The sequence below is a fragment of the Caloenas nicobarica genome, chromosome 4, assembly GCF_036013445.1.
Source record: "Caloenas nicobarica isolate bCalNic1 chromosome 4, bCalNic1.hap1, whole genome shotgun sequence".
In the NCBI taxonomy this organism is placed as follows: domain Eukaryota; kingdom Metazoa; phylum Chordata; class Aves; order Columbiformes; family Columbidae; genus Caloenas; species Caloenas nicobarica.
The window spans coordinates 19,421,747-19,446,994 of NC_088248.1; the positions used below are offsets into that span (position 1 = coordinate 19,421,747).

General features: G+C 40.4%; 1 protein-coding gene across 1 annotated transcript; it reads right to left on the reverse strand.

Moving 5' to 3' along the window:
• Positions 1-579: 579 nt before the first annotated feature.
• Positions 580-24,496, reverse strand: MGARP (mitochondria localized glutamic acid rich protein). Its single transcript, XM_065634907.1, has 6 exons — positions 24,345-24,496; positions 22,567-22,670; positions 21,427-21,514; positions 16,636-16,869; positions 1,346-1,504; positions 580-628 (listed from the first exon to the last, which is right to left on the reverse strand). The coding sequence occupies exons 1-6, from the start codon at positions 24,427-24,429 to the stop codon at positions 582-584; spliced, it is 717 nt and encodes a 238-aa protein (XP_065490979.1). The 5' UTR covers positions 24,430-24,496; the 3' UTR covers positions 580-581.
• Between the last annotated feature and the right edge of the window lie 752 nt (positions 24,497-25,248).

Consider the following 25,248-nt stretch of genomic DNA (forward strand, 5'->3'; position numbering starts at 1 on the left):
TTTTTTTTTTTTTATTCTATAATGTAATAAGGCCAATTGAACAAGATACCAGCAAAATAGTAAGAAAAATGCATTCAATGTTTTTCTTTAGCACAAATCAGAAGTGCAGAGAGGCTAATCTTAAAAACGTCTTAAAAGAAAAAAAACAGGCCAGAAGGTTATGGCTTCACTGTATTAACACTGAAGATAAGAGAGGAGTTCACTCGTGTAAGACAATAATCCAGAAGTCAAATATCCATATAATTTTACATCAACATACAAAGAACACTTTTTGCCCATAAGAAAGTTACGACTCTTGGGTCTTAATCTAGGTTGCATGGGACTAAGATCAAGCAAGCTGCATGACAATTGATAGAGAAAAGTTTTGCTCCCTAAGCTCTAAAAGCTGCCAGCAACGGTTCCCAAACAGTAATAAATACTTCAGCTAAGTTGGTTTTTTGCAGTGTACTTGGTGGGAGTAGAAATACAAATTCACCATGAGAGTGCACGTGCAGACTTACCAGACACTGCAATTGCCACTAACTAAGAAAAACAGCGAGGTGAGAGCAGGAAACCACATGCTGTAATTGTACCATGTACCTTTAGGGTTCCTTAGCCACTTCTTCAGGTGTCTTGTCCTCCACAGAAACTGAAAATGGAGACAAAACACCAATAAGAAACATTGGAAACAACCCATTTGACAACAAATAGTTAAGTCAGTTGTTTCCTTTAGCCCAAAGGATCCATCGGACTAATGGGATACACTTTACAAAGTCACATTTGGTATGCAGACATTTTTCCTTTTAGCTTTCTAATTCTAATTGTTAAACAGTTTAGAGGCCAAACTTCTAAACTCCTTTCAAAATCTCTGCAGTGATGATTTTAACACACATTTTTCTTTGCATCCAATTATATCATTCAACTTCAATGGCAATATAAGAAAAGATCATTTACAGCTGCATTGAAACGCTGTAAGGTTTACAAATATCACATGCTCTGTATTTTTCTTGACAGCAATGTAATTTATGAAAATTCTGTCTTTCAAATTAAGTCACATGTTTTCACAGGGTGCTAAGTCACATGCAGCACAAGGGAGGATTTCTTGTTCTTAATGAACTTCTAGCCCCTTCGCAGGGCGCTGAGCTCAAAACATTCCCATGGTCCAAATTAGTAATACCTATTTCTACTGCACTGCAAATAATTTCAAAATTAAATTTTCTGCTAACACCACAAAGGCAAACACAGTCATCACTAGCAGACATTTTGCACCACTCGAGTTCTTTACGTTCTTGCAGTTCATCCAGGGCAAGCAGCCATTAGTGTTTTTCACAGACAAAACATTTCAGACCCAGCTGGACTCTTGCACCTTCTGAAGTTCGCCCCGACTCCTCAGCATCAACGTCCTGGTTCCCTGAGGGTGTGTCAGAAATCTCTTGAGCTGCTGAGGCTACTCCTTCCTCAACAGTGTCTGAGTTTTCCTCGTGGGCAGAAGCAGCTGCAACATCCGAGACTTCACTCACAGTTTCTATGAATCAAATTAGAGAAATAATTGTCTTGTCTTTCCATTCACCTATGTAAACAAAGGAGAGAAGTCAGGGCTCTCACGGTGTGAAGTATCTGCCTAACACGGATGTTTGAATTAACTGAAGGCAACAGAATCTATGAGATGTATAAATCTTATCATGCAAATAAAGTTTGCAAGTGGAATTCCAGAGAAAGTCGTGACTAGTGCCCCAACCCTGGGGCAGAAAACTATAAACAAGAGCTATTTTCATGTCTTTAGATAAAGGTACGTATTCTCTAAAGTATGTATTATCTTAGAGATATCCTCATTTTATTTTCCGATTTCTGTCAAATTATTTATGATGTGCAAGATGGTAATTGTAAAGTTTCCTTGGAAATAATCCTAGTCTGATCAACACCACAGGATATTACACATATACTCCCCATAACCTTGCAAAGATATCATGAGTAGTTTTAATGTAGAAGTGTCCCAACACCAGGCTGAAGGGTCAGGCTGCAATTCCAGTGTAGCATGATTGCCAACTAGCCATTTTTCAATACTCCTTGAGGATTAAAAAAAAAAAAAGAGAAGAAAATATCTGTATACAAAGTGCATAATATGAAACATGTCTATATACTAACTGAATTTTGAAGCAGCAACAGGGAAAAAAAACCCACAACACAAAACAAGACAGGAATTGCTACCTTTGTCTCTATAGGAAACAGTTAAAACAGTAAAAATAGTATTTTTAAAATTCAGAACATTAGCTATTTTATAGCTAACATCACTTGATGTAACGCAGTATATTTGCTGTGGTAACAAGATGCTGGTTTTGAGTTTGCAACATCAAACATTCAGTTTGAACTTCCTCGCTTATAGTGTTTGATCTTGCTAATTTTTGTTTATTTCTTGTGATGTCTCAGTGTTTAATTTCTTTCGCATTAAGAAGAGTAGACCAGTAAGCAATAGAAGGAGCAACATGGACTTTCCTGCTCTTTATTAAAACTTCACTTCCTTTGAAAGGGAATTGTGTCTGTCACCTACCTGCTTGAAAACAAATGTTAACACTTATACCACGTGTACTGGATGATTTGTCTCTGGTCCAAAATATTCTTTATAGCTATCAGAAAGGCAAGCTACTAAATGAAATACGGATTCCTCACCATGTATCCACCCAGGTCTCTGCAGAGTAGTTGTCACTCCCTAAAATACAAAGGGCCTTGTTGCAACAGGGATCACGTCTCTGAAAACCTGAGTCTGTAGATAAGAGTAATTGTCCTTGGTTACCACAGAAAACTCTAGATGGTAATTTTGAGTGGCTCGCACATCTGTTCCTTGAGGACATATGGCTGGAGTTTTGTAGGAGCCACCTTGCTGGTGCCACAGCTAAAGTGGTCTTTCCCAGAAGATTAAGCTGGAATTAGCTCATGGTCCGGACAAACATGCTCACAGCAAGATGTGGCAGCTTACACCAGGTCATTAAACATCTTAAGGGATGCAATCTCCAGCAAAGATTCAGACTGGCCCATGAAGATTATTTTGGCACCATTCCTTTGCAAAGTGCTGAGCACCATGAAGATAAATACCAGTCTATAACCATGAAAGCAACTCTGAGCATTGATCTGACATACCGAAAAAGATCTCTGTATTTTCTGGTTGCTTGTATGTGGCTCAGTCTTGGAACAAGCACTCAGCATCCCGCTCACAAGGTAAACGTGTTTTTCTCTGTTCTTGGGAGGTGCTGTGATCCCAGGAGAACACCAGATGGACGATGACCTGGCAAGCCGAGAAGGAGTTCCTCACCTCTTTCAGAATCGGGACAACCATATTGCCCCTTCTCTGCCAGAGCCCCTCACACCCTCTGCTGCTGACCAGTCAGTAGCACAAAGCATTACAAAGTTTAGGAACTTCTCCTTTTTGTTTCTCTGAATGTTAATCTCAGTGTTATTCCCTCCCCTTTTTTAAAAAAAATTTTTTAAATCTGCCTGCGTTTCATATTTTTTTCAGTCCATTTAAATCTCTCGCAGTTGTTCCATGTAAAATCCTGCAGTAACATCCTATTTCATAAGAGATTTTAATCTATGGCTGGTACAATGATGACTCATTTTCTGTAATCTTTCGAAGAAGGATTTCACTTTTCTAACTGTTGGGTTATTGCAAAGTTGTTAATCCTGTCATGAACCTCTACAGAAATCAATAGATGCAATTGAAATAAATCCTAACTTTCGTTAGTTCAAATACTAAAAAAATTGAGTTTCCATATTTTTTCAAGATAACTTGTAGAGGAGTTAAAGCATCTTAATTGGTTCTGTGTTATTTTCTGAATGCTGATCAATTTGAAATTCTGAAGCCCCCGTATTTCCTTGTGCAGCAATGACTACGACCCGTTTTCTCTATTTATACCAGCTTGCTTACAACTTCTACAGGCTTCGACTGAACAAAATAATGTGCATTGTGCAACTGCTTCTGTGCAACGAAGACACACAGTATTTAAGTGCTGTTTATATTATGTTTTCCACTGAATGCCCAGCTACTTCATTATAGATACTATACAATATTCCTTCAGCTCCTTAACATCTTTAGCACCCACTTGCAGCACTCCAGTTAAATTGATCAGTCAAATGATGATTCACTACAACCCATACAATTTAAAAACTGCTAAAAATAGGAATATTCTTGATTTTTTTTGTTTCTTCTTATATTCCCAAAAGTGATTTTTTTTGTTTCTTTTTTCCCCCCCCCCTCTCCTTAATTTGGGAGGGGCAGGGGGGAACCTCATATCATTCATTAATAGCATTGTTTCACTGGGTGTTTGGTTCCATTGCCCCCAAATCTTAATAGAATATGCTACTCTACAGAAGTTATATGCTTCATAGTCTCATACAAACTATTATACCCAATAGCAAAATCTCAGCCTTTGTGTATAATATTACCTATTTTTCCTGAAAAAGTGATATTTATTTTTCTTATGCTTCTTCACCAGGCATTTGCCAACTTTAAATTTCCCCTCTGGGATAAGTAGCTAAGTCCTAGTATCAGTGGCTACAGTTTTCTTCAGTTTTGCCAGGTATTCAAGTAAACTATTGCACTGAATTAAGAGCTTAACCTCGCGCTTTCAACAAAAGATAATAGAAAAGGACTTCAAGCCTCAGAAAAATCATACTAATCATGTTTACTAACTGTAAACTAATCACGGTTACTAACTGTATGCCAGTGGTTAGGCTTTGCATATTGCATAAACAGCTGTTCTGAAGCATTCAAAGGGATTTTAACATACTGAGGATTTTGAGGACAGAAGTCCTCAGGCTGGTTAGACCCCCAACATATTTCCACTACACAACCATCAGTACATAACTCAACATCTTTGTAATATCCATTGCTTACATGTACACTGAACCCTAACAAAAATATGACCCGTTTCTGTCCTGGACAGTTATATGCACTCTCAAGTGGTCTTTAGCTCCTCTGCCTTACAAAATAACCATTTTGAGAAGAAACACATCCTTCCAAATTGCACATCAGGGAACAGAACATGACGGGGCAGCACCAGCAGCATGTTACACATGCACCAAACACAATACCAAACCATTTATGTTATGAAAACACATCTGGTTTGAGTTGAGTAAATGCACAAAAGGAAATTGATTTTACAGATAAAGGGAAATGAAGTTTTTGGGGTTTAACTTTTTTTTTTTCCCCAATAAGGCAGTGCCACTAGGAAGCTTCAGTAGCTTATTAGAATGACATCCAACATCTAGTTCCACCTAGAAATATAACTTTTAGGAAGCTATCCCTGTCATTTCAGGAAAAAAAAAAAAAGCTGCCTCCCGCATAAAGTAGTTATTCCTGTAGCCTTTAAAGACAGTTTTTACTCTTAGAAGTGCTACAGCTGCAGCCCTGGGAGCACAGGACTCTACATTTCTGTGCATTCACAGTAGAACAGAAGACATTCCAAATCCAGAGCACTTCTGCATCCTCATGATCTTCAATTGAATTGTCTGAATTTTGGTGAGCTCAGCATTCCCCCAGCAGACCAGAGAAGCATAAGCAGGGACTTGCATGACCTGTATGACTGATCTTTGCTCCAGCTAATAACAAAAAATAACAAACCCCACATGCACAGATTGACTTTCACCTGCTAATAGTAATAATTTTTTAAAAACCAAACAGAATAACAAACAGCACAAAACACAGTCTCCCACAGCATCTTCACGGCTAAACTGAAGAAGTGTGGACTGGACGATCGGGTAGTGAGGTGGACTGTGAACTGGCTGAAGGAAAGAAGCCAGAGAGTCGTGGTCAATGGGGCAGAGTCTGGTTGGAGGCCTGTATCTAGTGGAGTGCCTCAAGGGTCGGTACTGGGACCAATACTATTCAATATATTCATCAACGACTTGGATGAGGGAATAGAGTGCACTGTCAGCAAGTTTGCTGATGACACCAAGCTGGGAGGAGTGGCTGACACACCAGAAGGCTGTGCTGCCATCCAGAGACCTGGACAGGCTGGAGAGTTGGGCGGGGAAAAATTTAATGAAATATAACAAGGGAAAATGTAGAGACTTACATCTGGGCAGGAACAACCCCAGGTCCCACTATAGGCTGGGGAATGACCTGTTAGAGAGCAGTGTAGGGGAAAGGGACCTGGGGGTCCTGGTGGACAGCAGGATGACCATGAGCCAGCACTGTGCCCTTGTGGCCAGGAAGGCCAATGGCATCCTGGGGTGTATTAGAAGCGGGGTGGTCAGTAGGTTGAGAGAGGTTCTCCTCCCCCTCTACTCTGCCCTGGTGAGACCTCATCTGGAATATTGTGTCCAGTTCTGGGCCTCTCAGTTCCGGAAGGACAGGGAACTGCTGGAGAGAGTCCAGTGCAGGGCAACGAAGATGATGAAGGGAGTGGAGCATCTCCCTTGTGAGGAAAGGCTGAGGGAGCTGGGGCTCTTTACCTTGGAGAAGAGGAGACTGAGGGGTGACCTCATTAATGTTTATAAAGATGTAAAGAGTGGGTGTCACGAGGATGGAGCCAGGCTCTTCTTGGTGACAACCAATGATAGGACAAGGGGTAATGGGTTCAAGCTGGAACACAAGAGGTTCCACTTAAATTTGAGAAGAAACTTCTTCTCAGTGAGGGTGACAGACACTGGAACAGGCTGCCCAGGGAGGTTGTGGAGTCTCCTCCTCTGGAGACATTCAAACCCGCCTGGACGCCTTCCTGTGTAACCTCATCTGGGTGTTCCTGCTCCGGCAGGGGGATTGGACTAGATGAGCTTTTGAGGTCCCTTCCAATCCCTAACATTCTGTGATTCTGTGAAAACCAACAAAAAACTCCATGCACATGGATTGACTTTCAGAACCCAGATCCTACTGCTTGCATAGTCTCTTCCCGCAAAGCTTTCAAGCATTTAAAACAAGCTTTTCAACTTCCCAAGCGAGTTTCCACGCAGAATCAGCCCAGGTTTTTGTCTGGAACACAAAGCTTTAGCCAGAAATTAAACCAGCTCACACTGGCAGTCGTGTCCTGCCACCTGGGAAGCACTGTGCAGTAGGACAATCTTTAGCAGGCAGGTGTAAGGGAGATAATGAAGCAAACTGAGCTGGCACTAATGATGGTAAGTGAAATCTGCCAAGAACTTGGTTCTTGCAAGAATTTTTGTAGAAAACACTGTTTCTGATGGTGTTTCTACACGGCATATATGGCGGGGCGTTAGCGGTCAGTGTTGATACATCTGGATTTTCCAAGTCACTTCATAGCATGAATCATGTGTGAAAGCCAAAAAAGCAAGCCACCAGTTGTCCAATATGTACGTATTATTTCATATGTCAGCTTTCATTGACCAGAATTGCTGAAGAGAGCAATAGGATGAGATCAAGAAGAAGAAATGAATAGTTTACTACTTACTCTACTCATCTACAGTCACGTCAGCGTTGTCCAGAGCAGTAAGCAGACAAGCTGCAAGTGAGAAGTTCTGCTCCTCTGTCTAAGCAAGCCTGGACTACTCCTGGAGCAGGATACCCTCCTCTCTTACAACACCAAAGTTTCTTTAGTGCTCATTTAAACAATTGCTTTAAAGCTTAGGGTGGCCCTTCAAAAAAAAAAAATCAACCATGTTCATGTGAGAGTCAGGTATTCACACTTCCATTGAAATAACAGCAAGCTGGCAACTAATTGTTAAGAAAACAAATAAATCTTCTTTTACATGTAGAAAGAAATTATTCTAGAAAGGAAATAACTGCTTTCCTCCTTCCTCAGGCAGGTGAAACACTTTACATTGTGAAAGAAATACATCTTTCCCTTAATGTGCAAAAACAAGAGGAAACTGCCTCTCACAGAGCAGCATTAAAAGAAGAAAAAGTCCAAGGTTTTTAAAAAGTGAGGGGACACTCTTGGAATTCAGAATTTTACACCTACAGCAAAATTTTTACCACCTTTGGCCAGTCAACTCAGCACCGCTGCAATACTCTCCACGTTCAGAGTGCTTTTGCGTTGAAACTTTTTGATTATTTTTAATATCTATTGATACCAATTCACAAAGGACTGATGCAAACAGCCAGTAGGCATAATTAAACAAAATTTTATAGTAGATTTTTAAATCTATCCAGCCTTTAAGCTTTTACCTTGTATTTTTAAGTGGCTTCATAAGTATGTTTTCCTTATTTGCAATACATATTGAGAAGACAGCTGTTCCAGATTTTATAACGAAAGCTATGTTCAGTTTTTTCCTTGCCTGGGGAGAGGTAGAGATTTTTTTTTTTCCCCAGGTTGGAAGTTTCATAACAAGATCATGCAAGATAACCACAGCATTCTCAGGAGTACAGCTTATATTTTTTCCACAGTTCTGCATTTCTCTACTAATATATTTAAAATTATCACATTTTGATTCTAATCCTAATCCTTTGATTAATTTTAAAAGTGATATTTCCAGTTAGAAACAACAACAACAAAATCTGAACAGGCACTGGTTTCCTGCAATTGTAAAGATATTTTAAAATACACTTTTCTCAGTGAAGCATTTTACTTAAAGCAGTAGCCTTCATATCATTATTTTTTTTTAAACAGTCAATAGGAGGCTGGTATCTCTAATGCAGAATGTCAGGTTCAATTACTTTTTAGAATGTTATTTGCAGAAGAATTTGGCTTTATAAAGCTAAAATAATACAAGTCGGCCAGCCTAATACAAATGGAATCTGCCTGGGGCACATGAACAAAAGCTGGAGTACAAAAGAAGGCTTTGATATTTCAAGCTGCCTATAACATAACCAATGCCACACAGTTATTCCAAAGGAAAAAAAAAAAGTCAGTTTTGACTGTGAAAACAAAAAAATATTTAATTTACTGTTTTTTAGAGAACTAATCACACCAGAACCTGATGCTTTTCTTCACCTCATCTCCGCAGGCCAAAAAGCTTCTCTTCAGTAAGCTCCACGTAGGGTCTCAGGATGTGCCCCGAAATGTTAGGATCAACAGAGCAAAAAATTCCCTTTTCCTTTTCATAGTTTAAAGACGCACTAATGGAAAACTGACAGTGGAGTAGAATTCACTTTTTAAAAGTCAAATTCTACCATGTTTAAAAAGGAATTCAAGAACATCTTTGTGAGAGACTGCAAAATAGTGCACAAGAGGTGGGGTACCTCGCTCCCCCAGATCTAACCCAGAGGAGAACACAACAGCAGCAGTAAGAAACCGTGATTCCCTTTAAGATCAACTTAACACATTTTGGTTCCATCATACCTGCTTTAAGGAAAATGGAAATTAAGTTTGTTCGACAGTGGCTTTTGTTCTAACTCCTGCGATGGTGGTGACAGCAGAGCTCCCTTTCTTTCCTCTCATCACAAGCCACCTGCCAGCCCAGGTACAGCTGACTTGGGTTCAGCACCTCCTCCCTCTGCTCAAACCTCCATCGGCCACCTCAGGATCAGGAAGGGGGGGAAATAATCATCACCAGGTCAGTTTGGGACAAAACATGCAAAACTGTGAAGTGAGCAGCTGCTTCAGGCTTCGTTGGCCAAGAAGACAGGGGAAGCTTATCACACAAGGCTTGCTGATACCACCAGGAACATCCCAAGCACCAGGAATATCACTCGGGACTATTTGAAATGCTCTTCCTCTGCTCAGTGGCCTTTTATTCAGTGACCATTTAGCATTATAATCACCTGGAGTATGTTATCCATTTCTTTACAAAGGAAACACACTTAAACATTTGGCTTAAAAAGAACAATCTGCAGGATGATTAACCACAAACCCACACTGTGAGTTCAGCACTTGAGCTTCAGATGAGAACAAACAAACCTCTCGGCTCTACATGCTAAACCGAATCATGGAACTAACCATCATTTAGAAAAGCACTGGTTATTTTTCAGTCCCATCAGTTCCTGAAATGTGCAGGACAGGAACTAGTGGCTGGCAACTGCTGAAGCTCACGTTGCTCTCAAGAAATTGTTTGTGGAACTGCACTGGTCCAACCACCCTTTTGTTTCGACAAAAAAGAAGGCAGTCACAACCTTCCCTACCTTGCAATGCCTTGCCACAGCCCATGGGTGTCAAGAGCTTCCTCACTTTAACATTGCAACCATTCCATAAGCTAAAGCCAAACCAGAAGTTCAGAGCTCAAGGTATTTGAGAAACTGACAAACAAAAGTACACTGGGATTTCTAATAATCCTGTCATTATAAAAATACGAAAGCTTTTTTTCTTTGCAAATCAACCATAAGTAATCCAGATAAAAATCCATGACGTCCAGCTGAGAGCCTAAACCATGGCATTACGATGCACATTTTTAAGAAAAAAAAATTTCTTCACTCCATACAGCAAGAAAAGAACAACTTCATTCAACCAAACACTTCACAGGCTGTTTGTGCCTAATTTAGGTCACTAGGTCCTAAGAAAATCCTCATTAGTTCATACTAATGACCAAAGACTCACTTCAAGAGAACTTATCCTACAATAAATTATTAAAAAAGGATTCAGAGATGCCTGTAGTGATCGAATAAAAGCACAACACAGTGCATAATCCAGAATACTTTATACTTCTTCATACAATTTCAAATATATTGGTTTTCTATTCTGTAACAAGGTTTTGTAGCAATGTGAAGTAATTTACATTGTGTTTGGTTGGTTTTCTTAAACAAACATCTAGCTGCTGATGGGAATGGATCACCAGGAAAACCAGTGCAAATTAACATAAACAGCATATGTGAAAATGAGATAATTTGATTTATTAAATCCTTCAGAAGTACTAAAAAACCTTTTAATTAAAGTTCGGCATTTTTTAACACTCCATACAAAGTCATGCACCAAGTTTTACTCACATTGTTTATCAAAAGAGCAAAGTTCGGCATGCTGTTTTTTGAAAAGGGTGTTTCTCTCTGCAATGAAAAATGCTAACCAAAAATTAATATAAAAATCCCATCATTACCACCATTGTGGTTTGAACTGCCACCACAGGAGAACAGAAAGGAGTCCTTGTTGCAATTTTCTTTAAAACACGACAGTAACAGTATTCCTCTGCATGCTGTATTTACAGAAAATTTTCATGTAACACAGGTAATACTAAAGGTGAAGTAAATGCTAACAGGCTTTGTTGACTAAACTGAGCTCTTGCTTTCCAATTTAAAGAAATAAAGTTATTGTTGGATTTTTTTTAATCTTGACAATGAGCTATAAATATTTTACTAGTAAAAATCAGTGAGTCCATTTTCTCCTTAATAGTGACAATCATTTAGGCATTATTCACTTTATGTCATTTTACCAGCTTCAATATTTTTTGAGAGGCTATTTGTCCCCTTGTTCTACAGCAGACAAATGAAAAAACATTTATTTTATGAAGTTCTCCCCCACTTATTTGTTTGCACTCTTAGCTGGGAAGTTCTGTTTGGGGTTTTTTTGTGTGTTTTTTGTTTGTTTTTGTTTGGTTTTGTTTGTTTGTTTTACTGGAATCTCCCTTTCCAGCCCAGTGCATGCCATAAAATTATCTTTTCAGCTAAGCTGGTCAAAACTGAACAGTCTCTCCCTTTACCAGCTTGCGTCTTCAGATACAACTTTTACAGAAGTATTTTCTATAATAAATACTGTTCTCATTCTTCCTACAGAAATTTTTCCAGTTATGCTATGACAACTCATCTACAAGCTCAGTTTTATGAAGGAAAAACAGGAGGTAGAGATAAGAGAATAGTGGCCAGGGTATGGCAATCAGAGAGATGTAAGATAAATGCAGCAGCCCAAGGGACAGATAAAGAAAGTGATAAATGTGAAACAGAAATACCCCACAGAAGTTCCACAGATATGGATAGTTCCCCAGTAGGATAAAAGGCACATAATTCAACTTTCGAGAGCCTAATCTAGATACCTTAGTCTAGCATAATCAATGAAGAGGAAAAAAAATCCCCTAAAAGGAGATTCAGAATAGAAAACCTTTATTACAGATGGTAATTGAGCACAAATTTTATCATATGAATATGAATACTTTCCCTGGTTCTATTTGTCTTCCGTTACACCAATCTTCATCTAGAGACACATTTAATGCAATATTTACATATGACAATGACAACTAATAGGCCCGTTATGAGATGCTTCTGACCTATACAAGCAAGGTTGAGAAGAGATTAAAAAAGAAGTGTAGTTATTTTCATGTGGTCCATCTGTGAACAAGTGGTATAATCATAAGGGGTCAGGTCTGCCCAGCCCTGTCCATGCTGCAGCTCACCCCAACACCTAAGGCTGTAAAGAGCTGCAGGTTGCACAGCTTTTCCTCCTGTCCCAGTAATGCAAAAGATCAGGCAACACTACATCAGGGAGAATGCTCCCTTCTATTTTAAACATCATGTCAATGGAAACAAAAAAAGCTGAGCAGCATGTGTTTGTTCTACTGAGCAACATCATTCTGAAAAGCTCTGAATAAGTATAAGCCATTGCAAATTACTTCGAGGACTTTTCAGCAATCTCCAAAATACTCCCAGTGTCACAGAATAGATGGGAAAGCATTTGAATATGCATCCAGAGTTTGGTAACCTACCAAGCAAAAACAACATACGCTGATCACGTCACGTGTTTCTGCCTGCTTGGTATCACTGTGCGACCGGGTCAGCAAAAGTCTCGTCCAGAAAGCAGTAACTCCTGTCCAGTGCAGCCTGTATTTGTTTCTCTAGGCTGCAGACAACTGGCATTGTAATGCCCTTCGAAGCTTAACATGGAAATACGGGCACATTCACACACTAATCCCCCCCAAAACTAGTTACTCAAACAGTGTTTGAAATAATAAACAGAGAATAGACCATATCCTACAATACTGACAAAATTAGAAAATAACCTATGCTACAGAAGTCCAAGAAAGCACATTTTTGGACTAATTGCTTTTGCAGTTGATAACGCCAAATCCTCAAGCCTCAATACTAGAGTTGGAGAAAAGTTTATAGCACCAACCAAAAAACTAGAAGTCACTAATGCAACAACACTGCCTCATCCAAACAGCATCTTGCCAATCTGTGCATTTTAATAGCATTTGTGCTATCTGTAGACAAATTGGTCTTTATTTATAGTCCCCAGACACAGTGTACACTAAAATGAGAACAGCAGGAATCTTACCAACATCAGGCAGTAGCCCAGAGTGACAGCAACAGTCCAAGTAACAAAAAAGTACAGAAAATGAAAATTTAAAGGAAGCTAAAATCTTGGGAACAGAGTTACATAGCATAATGCCTTTTTTTTTTTTTTAGCAACAGCATTTCCCAAAATTCCAGATGCCACTAGTGGGTTGAAAATTGCTTAAATTGAGGCAAGGAGAGAAGTCCAGCCAGATACAATTGTAATTAACTTTCTAAAATTGAAATTAGCCTGATTAAGTATTAAGTACCTACCTCCAAGGTTGGGGGTTTTTTTCTGTTTTGGTCTGGGGTTTTTTTGCACAGCCATGTATAGTCACGCATTTATGTTATTTGTATACACATGTACATATACATACTGGAGCTGGAGATGAACATCCATTGGCTGCATACCTTGCACTTCCAAACACATTACAGAAAGTCTTAGAGATTAAAAGAAACAATTGCATTTGAAAAAGCAGAGTTTCACTGGTAATGATAAAAATTCTTGCACCTTCATCTGCAGAAGTAACATCAAGCTACCAACAAAACTAACAAAAATTATTTAAATAAATATTATTTTTCAAAGGAAGCCTCCTTTTCCCTTGGAAGTTCTGAAAGAATACTTCTCTACCTCAGTAAAAAACATGGATACACTTTCTTTTTCCCTCTAAATGGAGAGAACACAAGTGATAAAGATAGTTAAATGCACAGCTGGAAGATATTTCCAGAAGGATTTTAATTATAAAATTATTTTTAAAAAACCCCCCACAGCTGTTTACTGCACAGAAACACTGAACAAAGTGGTACATACAGAGCAGAGAACTTTTGAATCAAAATGCCACCTTCTTCTATTTTAAACATCATGTCAATGGAAACGAGCTTTTACATAGCTCAAAGGAAAGAGACACTGGTTAAAGCTTGCACGTGCAAGACCACGTGCTGCTTGTTTAAACCTTCACGTGGTCAAGAGCCAGAGACACCCATCATCTCCTCGGAGACCAGAGGGAAGAACCGCTTCAGCAGCCTTGCTGTTCTACTGCAGACGGGCTGAGACGAGAGCAAGGAGCAGAGGAACACTAAGGTGACCTGGAGGCAGGAGCCTCTGCAGACTTTGCAGCCTCCCAGGGCAGGATTCAGGTTACACAGCAGTCACAGAACCTCACATGAACTGCTTATGAGATTCACAGGGTTCACCCTTCATTTAGGCACACCTGTTAAGAACAATTACTTACACCAGTCTTCACCAGGCACCAGTGGCATGAGAGAACTGTTCTGAGAAGCAAGTTTTAACCACCCAGTAATGCAAAAGAGATCAGGCAACACTACCTCAGGGAGAATGCTCCCTTGCTTTAGCAACTAGTAATTACCGAGGTGAAGTACAATGTTTTAGCTAATACACAATATCCTGATTAGAGGGTGGAAGGAAGATGGCTGAAACAACATGCAGAAGTTTCTCAACAATTTTATATGCCACAGGTTTGTTTCCACCAGATTTACCACACAAAGAATAACCACCGCAGCAAGATTTGACAGAGGACACCTGAAATGACCCTCAGAATCCCTTATAAATATTAGCATAACAGGTGTTATTCTAGTGTCCTTTTCTTCAGTAAGTACATTGCCAGAGAAAATAGACCTAAGAAATCAGTAGTTTCTAAACAGCCCATCCACTTCCAGTCAACACCAGCAATAATTAACAGTTACAAGACATACTGACTCTTATAAGTGACCACTAACTACGTGAAGTCACCACATCTACAATTAGATCCTCAGACTTAATCCACTTACGCACAATGTTTCTCAGGGAAGATTGTAGCTGCTTCCTCTTCAACAGAGCAACAGGAATATTTACCACATGGAAGATCCTATCCTATCCAACAGCTAACTAATACCTCTAGATAAGCAACGTGAAAGGAATATTCAACCACTTCCAGATACAAGCAAGTGCTCCCTCCTTAAAATGAAATTTTACAACTGCTCGGTAGAACAGAGGTAAACACTGCAAGACATGTCAAAACGTTATCTCTTAACAGATCCGATTCACTAACTTTAACACATACCAGACTACTTACTTTCTAAATGAAATGGTCTAAATATTCCACAGAAATGGAAATTTTTAAGGATCTAGATATTTTAAATATTTTGTATATGTAAACAGTAATATACTTACTTGTACTTTTTATTGCTATATTACCTTCAGCAGGTTGGACCAAGTGTTGTTTTAAAATGTCATTTGTAATGGATTGTTTTGCAGACAAGCACAGGAGCTATTCTGACATGAATTAAATCCCATTCATACCTAGAGCTTTTATGAAAAGTCAGACATCTGAACTGCTGCACCATTTCTCAAGTTCATTTGTTGAAAAGGCAATTAAGATGCATCCATTCCTCACTAGAGTCACCAAGGAAAAAGGCAAAACCAGTTCCAGAATCGGCTAATACTTTTCAAGGTGCTATGATAACCTCCCATGGACTAGTAGTCAAAATACTTTAAATCTCTGTTTGACTTGTATTTTAGATATATTCTCTCAAGTAGATGTTTGTTTTCTGAAAGGAAGTAAAACATAGGCATGCAGTAAAGATTCCATGTTTAAGTCGAGCTGAAAACCCAGTGTATTCAATACTTGCTACTGCCACAGTGAAGTCTTCCCTTCCAAAGCAAGAATTAGAGTGAAGTTTCCCTTTCATGATAGGCTCACAAATTTTTGTTGTTGTTTGTTTTTTAACTGAAGACACAAGACGCAAACATTTGCTGCCTTCCCTATCTACTGACAAATGGCAACTTCTTTTTGTGTGTCCCTTCCAACTTTAGCTGAACAAATAAAAATGTAAAAGGATAAGTCATTGCTCTATACTTACAGGTTAGCAGTTAAAAAAAAAAAAAAGGAAAAAGTGAGCTTGCTAAAAAAAAAAAAAAATCAAGTTAAATTATAACCCTGTGTTTTATGCAACTTATGGATAGGTTTGCATCTCTATTATTGTGATTTTTAAAAAGTATAGTAAACCAGAATATTTCAAAACCCCTGACAGTTCAAAATACTGAATATGTAGCCACCAAATCGTTTAAGTGCTTAATACTAATTTGATGCTTTATCAAATTTTGAAACTTTTAGCCTAGTATACCCTTAACACTGAGTTCACAATAACATTTTGTTTGCTATGCAAGATTACATTGACATTACATTGGCAGAACTGCTATAATTTTATAGGGTTAATATCTTGGGAACAGCTAGTGAAATAAGGAGTAGGACACTGAGACAACTGTTGAACTGATCATATTACACGCTGACCTTCACATAAGATCTTAAAGAAATAGAATGGGGTAGTAAAATAAACTTCTCATTCTACTAGTTTTAGACAGTAACTCTGGTGCCACAGGCAGCATGCTTTTAGAGACGCTGATTTAATAAACCTAATTACTTTATGCTCATGATATATCAAGGTGACATCTGAATTAGCTTTCACTGCAGGACAAACTCCATTAGGAATACTGTCATTTGTTCTTAACATTCTGTAGCAAGAGGCAGAGTTTTAGAAACCACAACACAGACACGCAAAAATCGCAATCGTAAGTTAACCTTGCACTGCAGCAGCTTCTGAATTAGCAGCAGCTTCCACATTTGCAGCAGGTTCCTGCTGTGCTTCCTCCACAGCAGGGGATGCCTCTGGAACCGGTAAGTCATTCTCCTCTCCAGTTTCTGAGGATACCCCAGAACTCTCATCCTGTGCTGCAGGTCCCGCAGCAGCTACTGCATCAGCCTCATCCGTGACTGTCTTCACTTCAGTAACTTCAGCCGTCTCTTCTTCATCACCTTTTAAGGATTTATTTAATACAATAAAGAGAGTAAAGCGCATGCATGCAACACAAATTCATCAACTACTTTTTAGCATCATCATAATCTAAATTTAAAATGGAAAGCTAAGCTTTGGGATCAGAATTTACAAAGTCAATAAATCAATAATTAATCCCCCCCCCACATTGCCTAATCTTGCACCAAAAAGATGTTTACAAGAAGAGGAAACCATATGCTTAATTACTGAGTTTCACAACTGCTTTAGTGTAATAAGAAAATAAACTGTGGCTTAAAGTAAGTGACTGCAAGAGGTGGGAGTGCAGGGATTGATCAGAAAGGACCACACCAAAGTACTGCTCCAAACCCACTCTGCTGAAAGGGCTGGTGATAATGCACTCACGGGTGTCACGGGGAACAGGATTCTTGCCCTGTTCACACCCCATAGTGGGGTTACCACACTGGGAATAAGACGTGCAACCATGCCTAGAAGCTCTCATGAAGTTTATTACCAATCAGGCTCACAACTTGGAAGCTCTGCAACCCCAGGTGTGCCTCCAGTTTGTGCAGGGCTATTTTCAAGGTGGGCTAGCTTGGCTGGCAATAGCTACAATAACACAGAGCACAACAAGTGATTAGTTTTTAGATTGGTTTTGTGCCATCTCTTAGCTCTATGATGGCACAAGTACTCTGCTATCCCTATTCACCCTGCTTTCTTCAATGCTATATTAATTGCACCAACATCACACTTGGGAGTGCATGAGCCACAGCACTCAAGAAAACAGTGGGCCCTTATTGAAACTAGGCATAGAAGAAAGAAAATAACTTGCTAATTTTAAGTGGTCAGCATTTACTTTACTAGAGATAGGACCACTCACGACTGATCATTTACTTTTTGCAAGTCCCAGCTGTCTTTCAAAGACTTGTCTAGACTGCTGTGGGTCGCATTCTTTAGAATCTGAAAAACCCAGTGTTTCCCAAGCATGCATTACTTCAAACTCAGCTGAGACAAGTCATGAATAACTACAAGCACAAAGCCACAAAGATGGACAAGCACCATGCAAACATGCACTAAAATCAAGTTAACAAAATCAAGTTGTATAGCAAGTGTTCATTGCAAGTTTGCCACTAGAACCAGCTCACCATGTGAGAAAATAGAACTGGAAATAAAGTTTGTAATCCAATGTATAATAAGTGAGAATAGAAAGGAAAGAGCTTAAAGAAACACAGTCAGAATTTATTTTATATCTGTTTAAAAGCTAAACAGATCAATTTTAATTCTTGGTTTTCTTCTGCTAGTGCAAGCCTATCTTTTTATGTTCAGGTTTAAACACAAGTCTATCCATTGCTCAGTAAAAATCGAAGTTTTCTATTATGTAGTCTGACCATGTCCCTTTAAGAGAATGCTATATTTCAAAAAACTGAATTGATTACACAAAGAACAGACTAACAGCCAAGCTCAGCATTCAGTATACTTTATTGGACAGTCAAATATAGGGTGCATTCATTCAGAACAGCCAGCTATCATCTCAGAACTGCCTTCTACAAAGCAGATTCAGTAATAAAATCAATATGGTTTGGCCTTGCAATCATAAGTACTTCTTTTAAAGTCTCACAAGTATGGAGTTTTAGAATAGGAGGTATAAAGTCATCCCAAGGTAGGCTGCAAGGTACGCAATGGTGAACGACTGTCCTTTGTATTTAACTTCCTCGGGTTTGGAAAGAGATTTCCCTTGTATTTTAGTCTGGAAAGTGTAAAAGCAGAGTACAGATTAGAAAGATTGAATCAGCTTGCATCAAGTTAAAAAGAAAAGTCATTGCTAAAAAGGAGGAAATCAGGAATAAGTTTAAAGGAGACATATGCAAATGGAAGACAAAACCCAGCATTTGCTAAATAAGCAAGTAGAATGTTCTGCGAGGCAAGCATCATTTTACAGTTCAAATGATGTCCCAGATTTCCTGCTGCTACTTCGAGTCAGGCTTCTGCCAGGGGCTTTTTAAAATCCCTCCATACATTTGAGAGTAGCCTTCAGTTAAGAAGAGCCACAGAAAATTCTTATTAGAACTTTTTAAAAATATCTGATATCATTAATTAAAATACCATTAAATGTCACTTCAACCCACTAACAAACAAACAAGCCTAGAATAGTATTTGATTTTTTTCCTCTTGCTTTGACAGCCATGTTTGCTACATGCAGTTCTTTATAATGGAAATTCTGGGTTTGGCCAAAAGGGGAGAATTTTCCTCAGGATTAGAAACGACTAAAATAATTCAGATCAGGAGAGTGTCTCTCTGATCAGCAGCTCCCTAGTATTAAATTATTCCAGTTAGAAAGTTCTACTCTTACTAATGACACGCAGCAAATATGCCATGAATGTGCTGTTTGGCATGCTGCTTTTCTATCCACCATTTCATATTGTTACTAGCACTGTTCCATAGCTTATTCTGAGCTTGATTTTATGTGACCCTAAGAAAATATTAAGATTACTTTGAGAAAATAATTTTTAATTGCTCTTATCAGCAATGCTTACTGTGAAAACGTGTAGGGACCAACTGAATCTAAAGAATGCACAAGGGAAGAAGCTGCAGTGGCGCTTCTGGGAAAAGCAATACTATGGTAACACTCTGTGACAAGATGCACACAAAAATATGACTATGCAGGGAACAGGAAAAAAGGGGGAGGAAGAGTGACGTTCATTCTTTTGAGAAAGCACGCAGAGGATTCCATAGGAAAAGAATAGAAACCTCTTTTGGGAGGATACAGTTGGGAATGAGGAAGGATTTAAAAGAGCTGATTCAATAATAGTTTCGTATTGTGAATTGGAATTACCTACTCAGAAGTTGAATTAAAAACTCTGGGTTGAGCATTTATTCAGGAGTCCAATACTGAGAATAATAAAGGAAACAAGTTCCAACCGTGTTCACTGTATGGCCGGAGAAATGTTTTGGAGTTCTCACTATCAATAATAAAGGAGGCAGCAGTCATCTGCCAATGGTTGTGACATTCATGTAAATCATGAAGCAGCACAAGGCATCAGATTATGGAATGTCCAGAGAGTACCTGAAGTCAGAATTGAGTAAATTACAGAGCACCCCAACCCCAGTGTCGGGCAACACAGGTACAGCTTTCAGTGGGCAAACAGCACCCCGGCTCTGCTGGTATCCCACACTAACATTTTGGTAGACTAGCGTTAAAACTCAGTACCTTGCAGAGGTGAACCTTAAGAGAAAAGGGAATACACTGACATAATTTTGAGTGCCCTAGAAGGTTTGCTTAATGCTTTCACACCTGCCATGTTCTTCTGACTACATTAGTGAGAATGTAATGAGTGCGATCCTCATTTGTTCCCCAAACAACAGGTGACTAGAAGGAAATATCTACTTTGGTGCTGTTTAGATTTTTCGGTTTAGGGTCAGGGAAGGATTGCATTCAAATAGCGGCCAAATTCTCAGCACCTAAGAATCAAGTTAAAAATTATTATTTCCAGCTGCTTAACAGAAAGGAAATTAAGGTGTTTTGCCATTTTAAATGTTAAAATCTGGGATTTTAAAGTTCTACAACTAAAGGCCACATTATTTTGAAATTGTTATTCTTGAAATTCCATAAATAACTTTAGAGGCAGACAATTCAAAGCATGTTCTCACACTGAAAACAAAATTTAAACTCAGCATACTTTACTCAAATCTGTTCTTTGCATGGACTCAAATATATTAAATCAATTCTCTAGATGTCAGAATCATAAAAAATAAGCAGCTTCAAGTGCTATGGCTTCATTAATTTATTTTTTTAAATAACAACTAAATAAAAATATAAAGATCCTTTAAAAAGGCTTTTTTTTAATATAATTGCTTTTCCTAGCAAGGCCATGCTTGCCAAAGTTCTCTTTTATATTAACACCGCAGTAACACTAATTGACAGAGACAGAGACAACATTCCATTACAAGTATTTGAACTAACATGGTCTAATTATTTAAGCATGAAGAGCTAAGTAAGAATTTGCCATACATTTAGGTGGTGTCTGCTTTTCATTTAATCTTAAATTAGAATGGACAAAAATCAAAGTTGTGGGACAAGAAATGGGTTCTATGTACAATATTTTTTTTAAAAGCATAGTATTTTTCCTATCTCAGCACAGCAAGATTGAACTGGGTTCCCTGATAACACATGGCTTGAAGCCAAATTGTTGACTGAGAAAAAGATATTATCACCTTACCCGAAACAAACAAAAGAACAAAACTGTTTTTGACAGCATTATGCATTTAGTCAAGTTTCATTAAGCTTGCAGTAAATCAAATGCAAATACCCAATATACAATTAATGGTTCACACATTAACTCTTTCTGTCCAAAGAGACACCTGCACGTTGCTCACAGGTCAGCTTCACTGCCTTAAGTACATTCCCAAAATTTGTGCAGATACTACTTTGTTACAGAACACTGCACGACCACCCTTGTCTTTACTCCCAGTCACAGAGCTCAGACAAGGACTTGGGCAGGGTTAAGGCCTGATTAGACTATGTAGAAATCTGTTCCACACCCTCGTGTACCTGGAGAACAAGAGAGAAGAGCTCAACTCACCCCTGCCTTTCCGTGACTGAGCTCTCTCATGAAGAATATTCATATGTTCAATATAGTTGCTACGGGATGAACTGACTACTCTGTAGGCCTGAAAGGAAAACAAAATTAAAAATTAAAAAATTGCTATATCCCTACAAAGTTACCAAACAAAAAGAGGGAAGGGGGGAGAAGGGTTTTTAAACCTTTTTAAACAAGTGCTACTGCTCATCTTAAAAGCCATATCAAATTATGCTAAGCAAGGTTAAAAAAAAAAAAAATCTATTTTGCTATAGTAACATCTTTATACATTTCATATTTCTCCATTGTTAGAAAGCAAATATAATATACCACGCAGCTTTCAAAGCCCTGCAGTATTTCAAGAATTGAACACAGTATTTTGAAACACAATTACAATCAGATTACTTAAAAAACAAAAAAAAAATTAACAAAACCCTATGGTAAAAAGGTAACAGAAAGAGAATGTATTATTCTTCCAGATATGGAATCATGCAAATTTGACGTTTTGACTAAGAAGAACCTACTTACCATTCAAGAGGATTACTTTGTGGGAGAGAGAAATATGTACCTCTTTGGGATGTGCTAGTCACTATCTCACCATGTCAAATGTGGGAGGGGGTGGAAAGATCCTACAAAATGGGGGCTTTAGGGACACGAAGCACAAAGTGTGATATATTTAGATGTAGGGAAGAGAATGATTACAGAAAGGCTTGACAAAAGTAGATGTTTACAAAACTCTTAACATGCTTTTACTAAGTAATAAATACTATTAGCTTTCTTTCAGCCCCAATTAACAAGGTTTACATTCTCTCCTTGTAGCTTCAGGCATCTTATTTTATATCTGTCTTGCCTGCTTCGACATATTCTTAACATTTGTGGTTGACAAAGAGAGGCCATTCCATCTTTGGACACATCCATTCCACATAGTTTTAAATATGTTTTCTACTAAGAATGACAACAGCCCTATGCATCAAAGTAACAGTAAAATAGGCAAGCAATGGGCATTCAGTTTCACTAGTTTCCTTGAACTGATTTTAAAGTTAGGCTGTGTTTAACTATGTGCTATGACACCTGCATTCTGTTGATGCATCTCATACAAAGCAAACTCAGGAAGCACAAACAGGTCCATTCCCAAACACTTACATAAAATAAACCACCAAAAGCAGCAGCACCAGCAAGGAGATAGTAAATCATGTTCTCTCCGGAAGAGCCAGGAACACTCCCAGATGCCATCTGGCGAAGAGGTGCTACAAAAACCATTATTGAAATTGATGTAAAATACAATCACAAATCAGAATGATGGAATCTGAACTTCGTATGGGAAGGGATGATTTTAAAAGCTGTAACAAAAGTGAGAGGTACAGCTCAGCAATGTTTAGTATAACAAGAGTAAAACGGGGCATGGTACCTAACTGAACAAGGTACATAGCACAGTTCTTCCTAAGAGGGGAAGATTTTCTGTGAACTACACTGTTTATCAGGTTCCGAGTACTGTATGCTATCTATATAGACTAAGGAATGCAAAGATGTTCCTGCCTAAGTAATGTAAAAGGATTAATCAGTCTTGCTGCAGTCATGATCAGCAGAGAGAACAAATAGTCTTCACTTTACTAGCAGAGCCCTTCAAGAAAAACCCTGTTCCTTTGAATCCGCAGACTTCTAATCTCAAATTGACTGCTGACATTCGTATACATGCCCATAAGTTCAAGCGCTGCCCAACATGGCAAACAGGCAGGATTACACAATTTAATCACTGATTATTTGTTCACTAGAACAGCAGCTTTAGCCATCTATTTTTGTTTACCATTTCTATGGGTTTGACATTTGCTATAGCTTTGGATTCTTCTGTACATCTCAAGAAGAGACCCATGTAGTTCTGTTTGTCAACAAAGCTTTCAGCTGAATTTCACTACTTCATCCCAGATGAGCAAATGGTTCATTGAAAGGGTGCTCATTAAACACAAAATAACTCTGAGCATTGCAATCAGTAGCTGCAAAACCAGCCTCCATCTCAAAATATTGCCATTGTGTGCCAGATTACGTTTAGCATCATCTGTCTCATGACACACTTTTCAGACGTCTTTTCAAGCGTCATGCATCCTAATGGATCTTCTTATATTTATATACACGTTCTGTGCTAGTTTCTCATTAATGCCTTCCTCTTAAAGGCTGCCTGTGACAGGTAGGAGAGCGCTCGCTGAGCCTACAATCACCCTACACGGCCAGAATGTTTCGTTTTGTTTTTTTCTACTGGTTACACAATCCCCGATGCGCCAAAAGCCATGGCTGCAACGCACCGGGCTGATTCACGCTCCCGCCCGCGGCCGAAGCACAAACCACTGCGTTTAATATCCACCTGGCCCTGGGGTTTCACCTCTCGTTGTTGTCGTTGCGAGGTGGAAGCGAAGCAAACGGCGGCCCCCGGGCTCCGGGAGGGGGTCACACCTGACCGGCACCCCGACAGCTCCCACGAGCGGGGGCGCACACGGCCGCACCGCAGCCGCTCCTCCCAAGGGCACGGCCCCGCTGCGCGGAGGCAGGCGCTGCCCGCCGGAGGCTCCGGGGCAGGCGGCCGGCCGGTTCCGAGCGGCGGCGGCGGGGGGATAACCGAGCGGCCGCGGCGGGGGGATAACCGAGCGGCCGCGGCGGGGGGATAACCGAGCGGCCGCACCGGCTGCCGCCCGCCCGCCACGCGCCGGGGACCCGCAGCCGCGCGCTGTAGCGGACCGCGCCAACGGCCGCGGCGCGCGCCGGCCGCACCTGCCCCCGCGCGCTCCCCGCCGCAACCCCCGGCCCGCGACCTTCGCGCGTCCCCCCCCGGCCGCGGAGAGGCGGAGGCGCCACCACCCGCCCCGCCCCGCGCTGTCCCCTTGACCGCTACCCGGGCCCCGGGTCGAGCTCCGAGGCGGCCCCCCGCGTACCACGCTGCTTGAGGCGGCTCGCAGCAGAGGGGGCCCGGCTCAGGCGAGCGGCCAGCACCTGCGAGGCGGCCCTGCAGAGATACATGGTGGCGGCAACCGGGAGCGGAGACCTCGGGCTGCCGGACACCGCGACCGCGGCAGAAGACACCGGCCCCCCCCGCCCTCCTCCCATGCGCGGAGGGCGGGGCCCCCTCGGGGCGGGGCCATCCCCAGCCCCGCCCCCCCGGGGCACGTCCCGGCGCACCTGGGCGGCCCCGCGGCCCGGGCGGCGCTGCCGCGGGTGGAGCGGTGCGGCTTTGTGGGTGCTGGGGCAAAGCCCCCGCTGCAGAGCTGGGAAGTGTCTCCCCGGGTCGTGGCGCCGCGCACGGAACGCGGGTGTAGCGGGTGCCGCCGCGGGAACGTCTGCTCGGAAATTATACACAGCCGTCAGCACTCAGTACTCAGAACGCGATCGCAGGAACGACTGAAAACTCGAAAAACGCAGAGTCCTGGGAAAGATGTAAAGGATTGCATTTACCAAGGAGGGGGGAAAAGAAACATATTGCTGTTTTACTGGAAGTTCTTTAAGAGTGTTCCTTTGCCAACAATTCCCGGAGAAATCAACTACATTTACAGCAAAGGGCACTGGGGTTCAACACGAGGACAAAAGAGTTTAATGCTGGTGGTGAAAGGCTGGAGGAAATAAATCACCACTGTGGGATCATGTTGGCTGTTAAAGTCATAGGCCTTTCAGAGTCAGAGCTGCACAGCTGCCTTCCTCCCCACACAGGTGGTTGTCCCCTGCTACTTGTCATTTTTCGACATGCAGCTTTGACCTTCCGACAATGCTTATTTAATGCCATATTCTGCCGATTGTCACAATCTCATTTTTCTGTCCTTTGTCCTTGACTGACCTTGACATTTG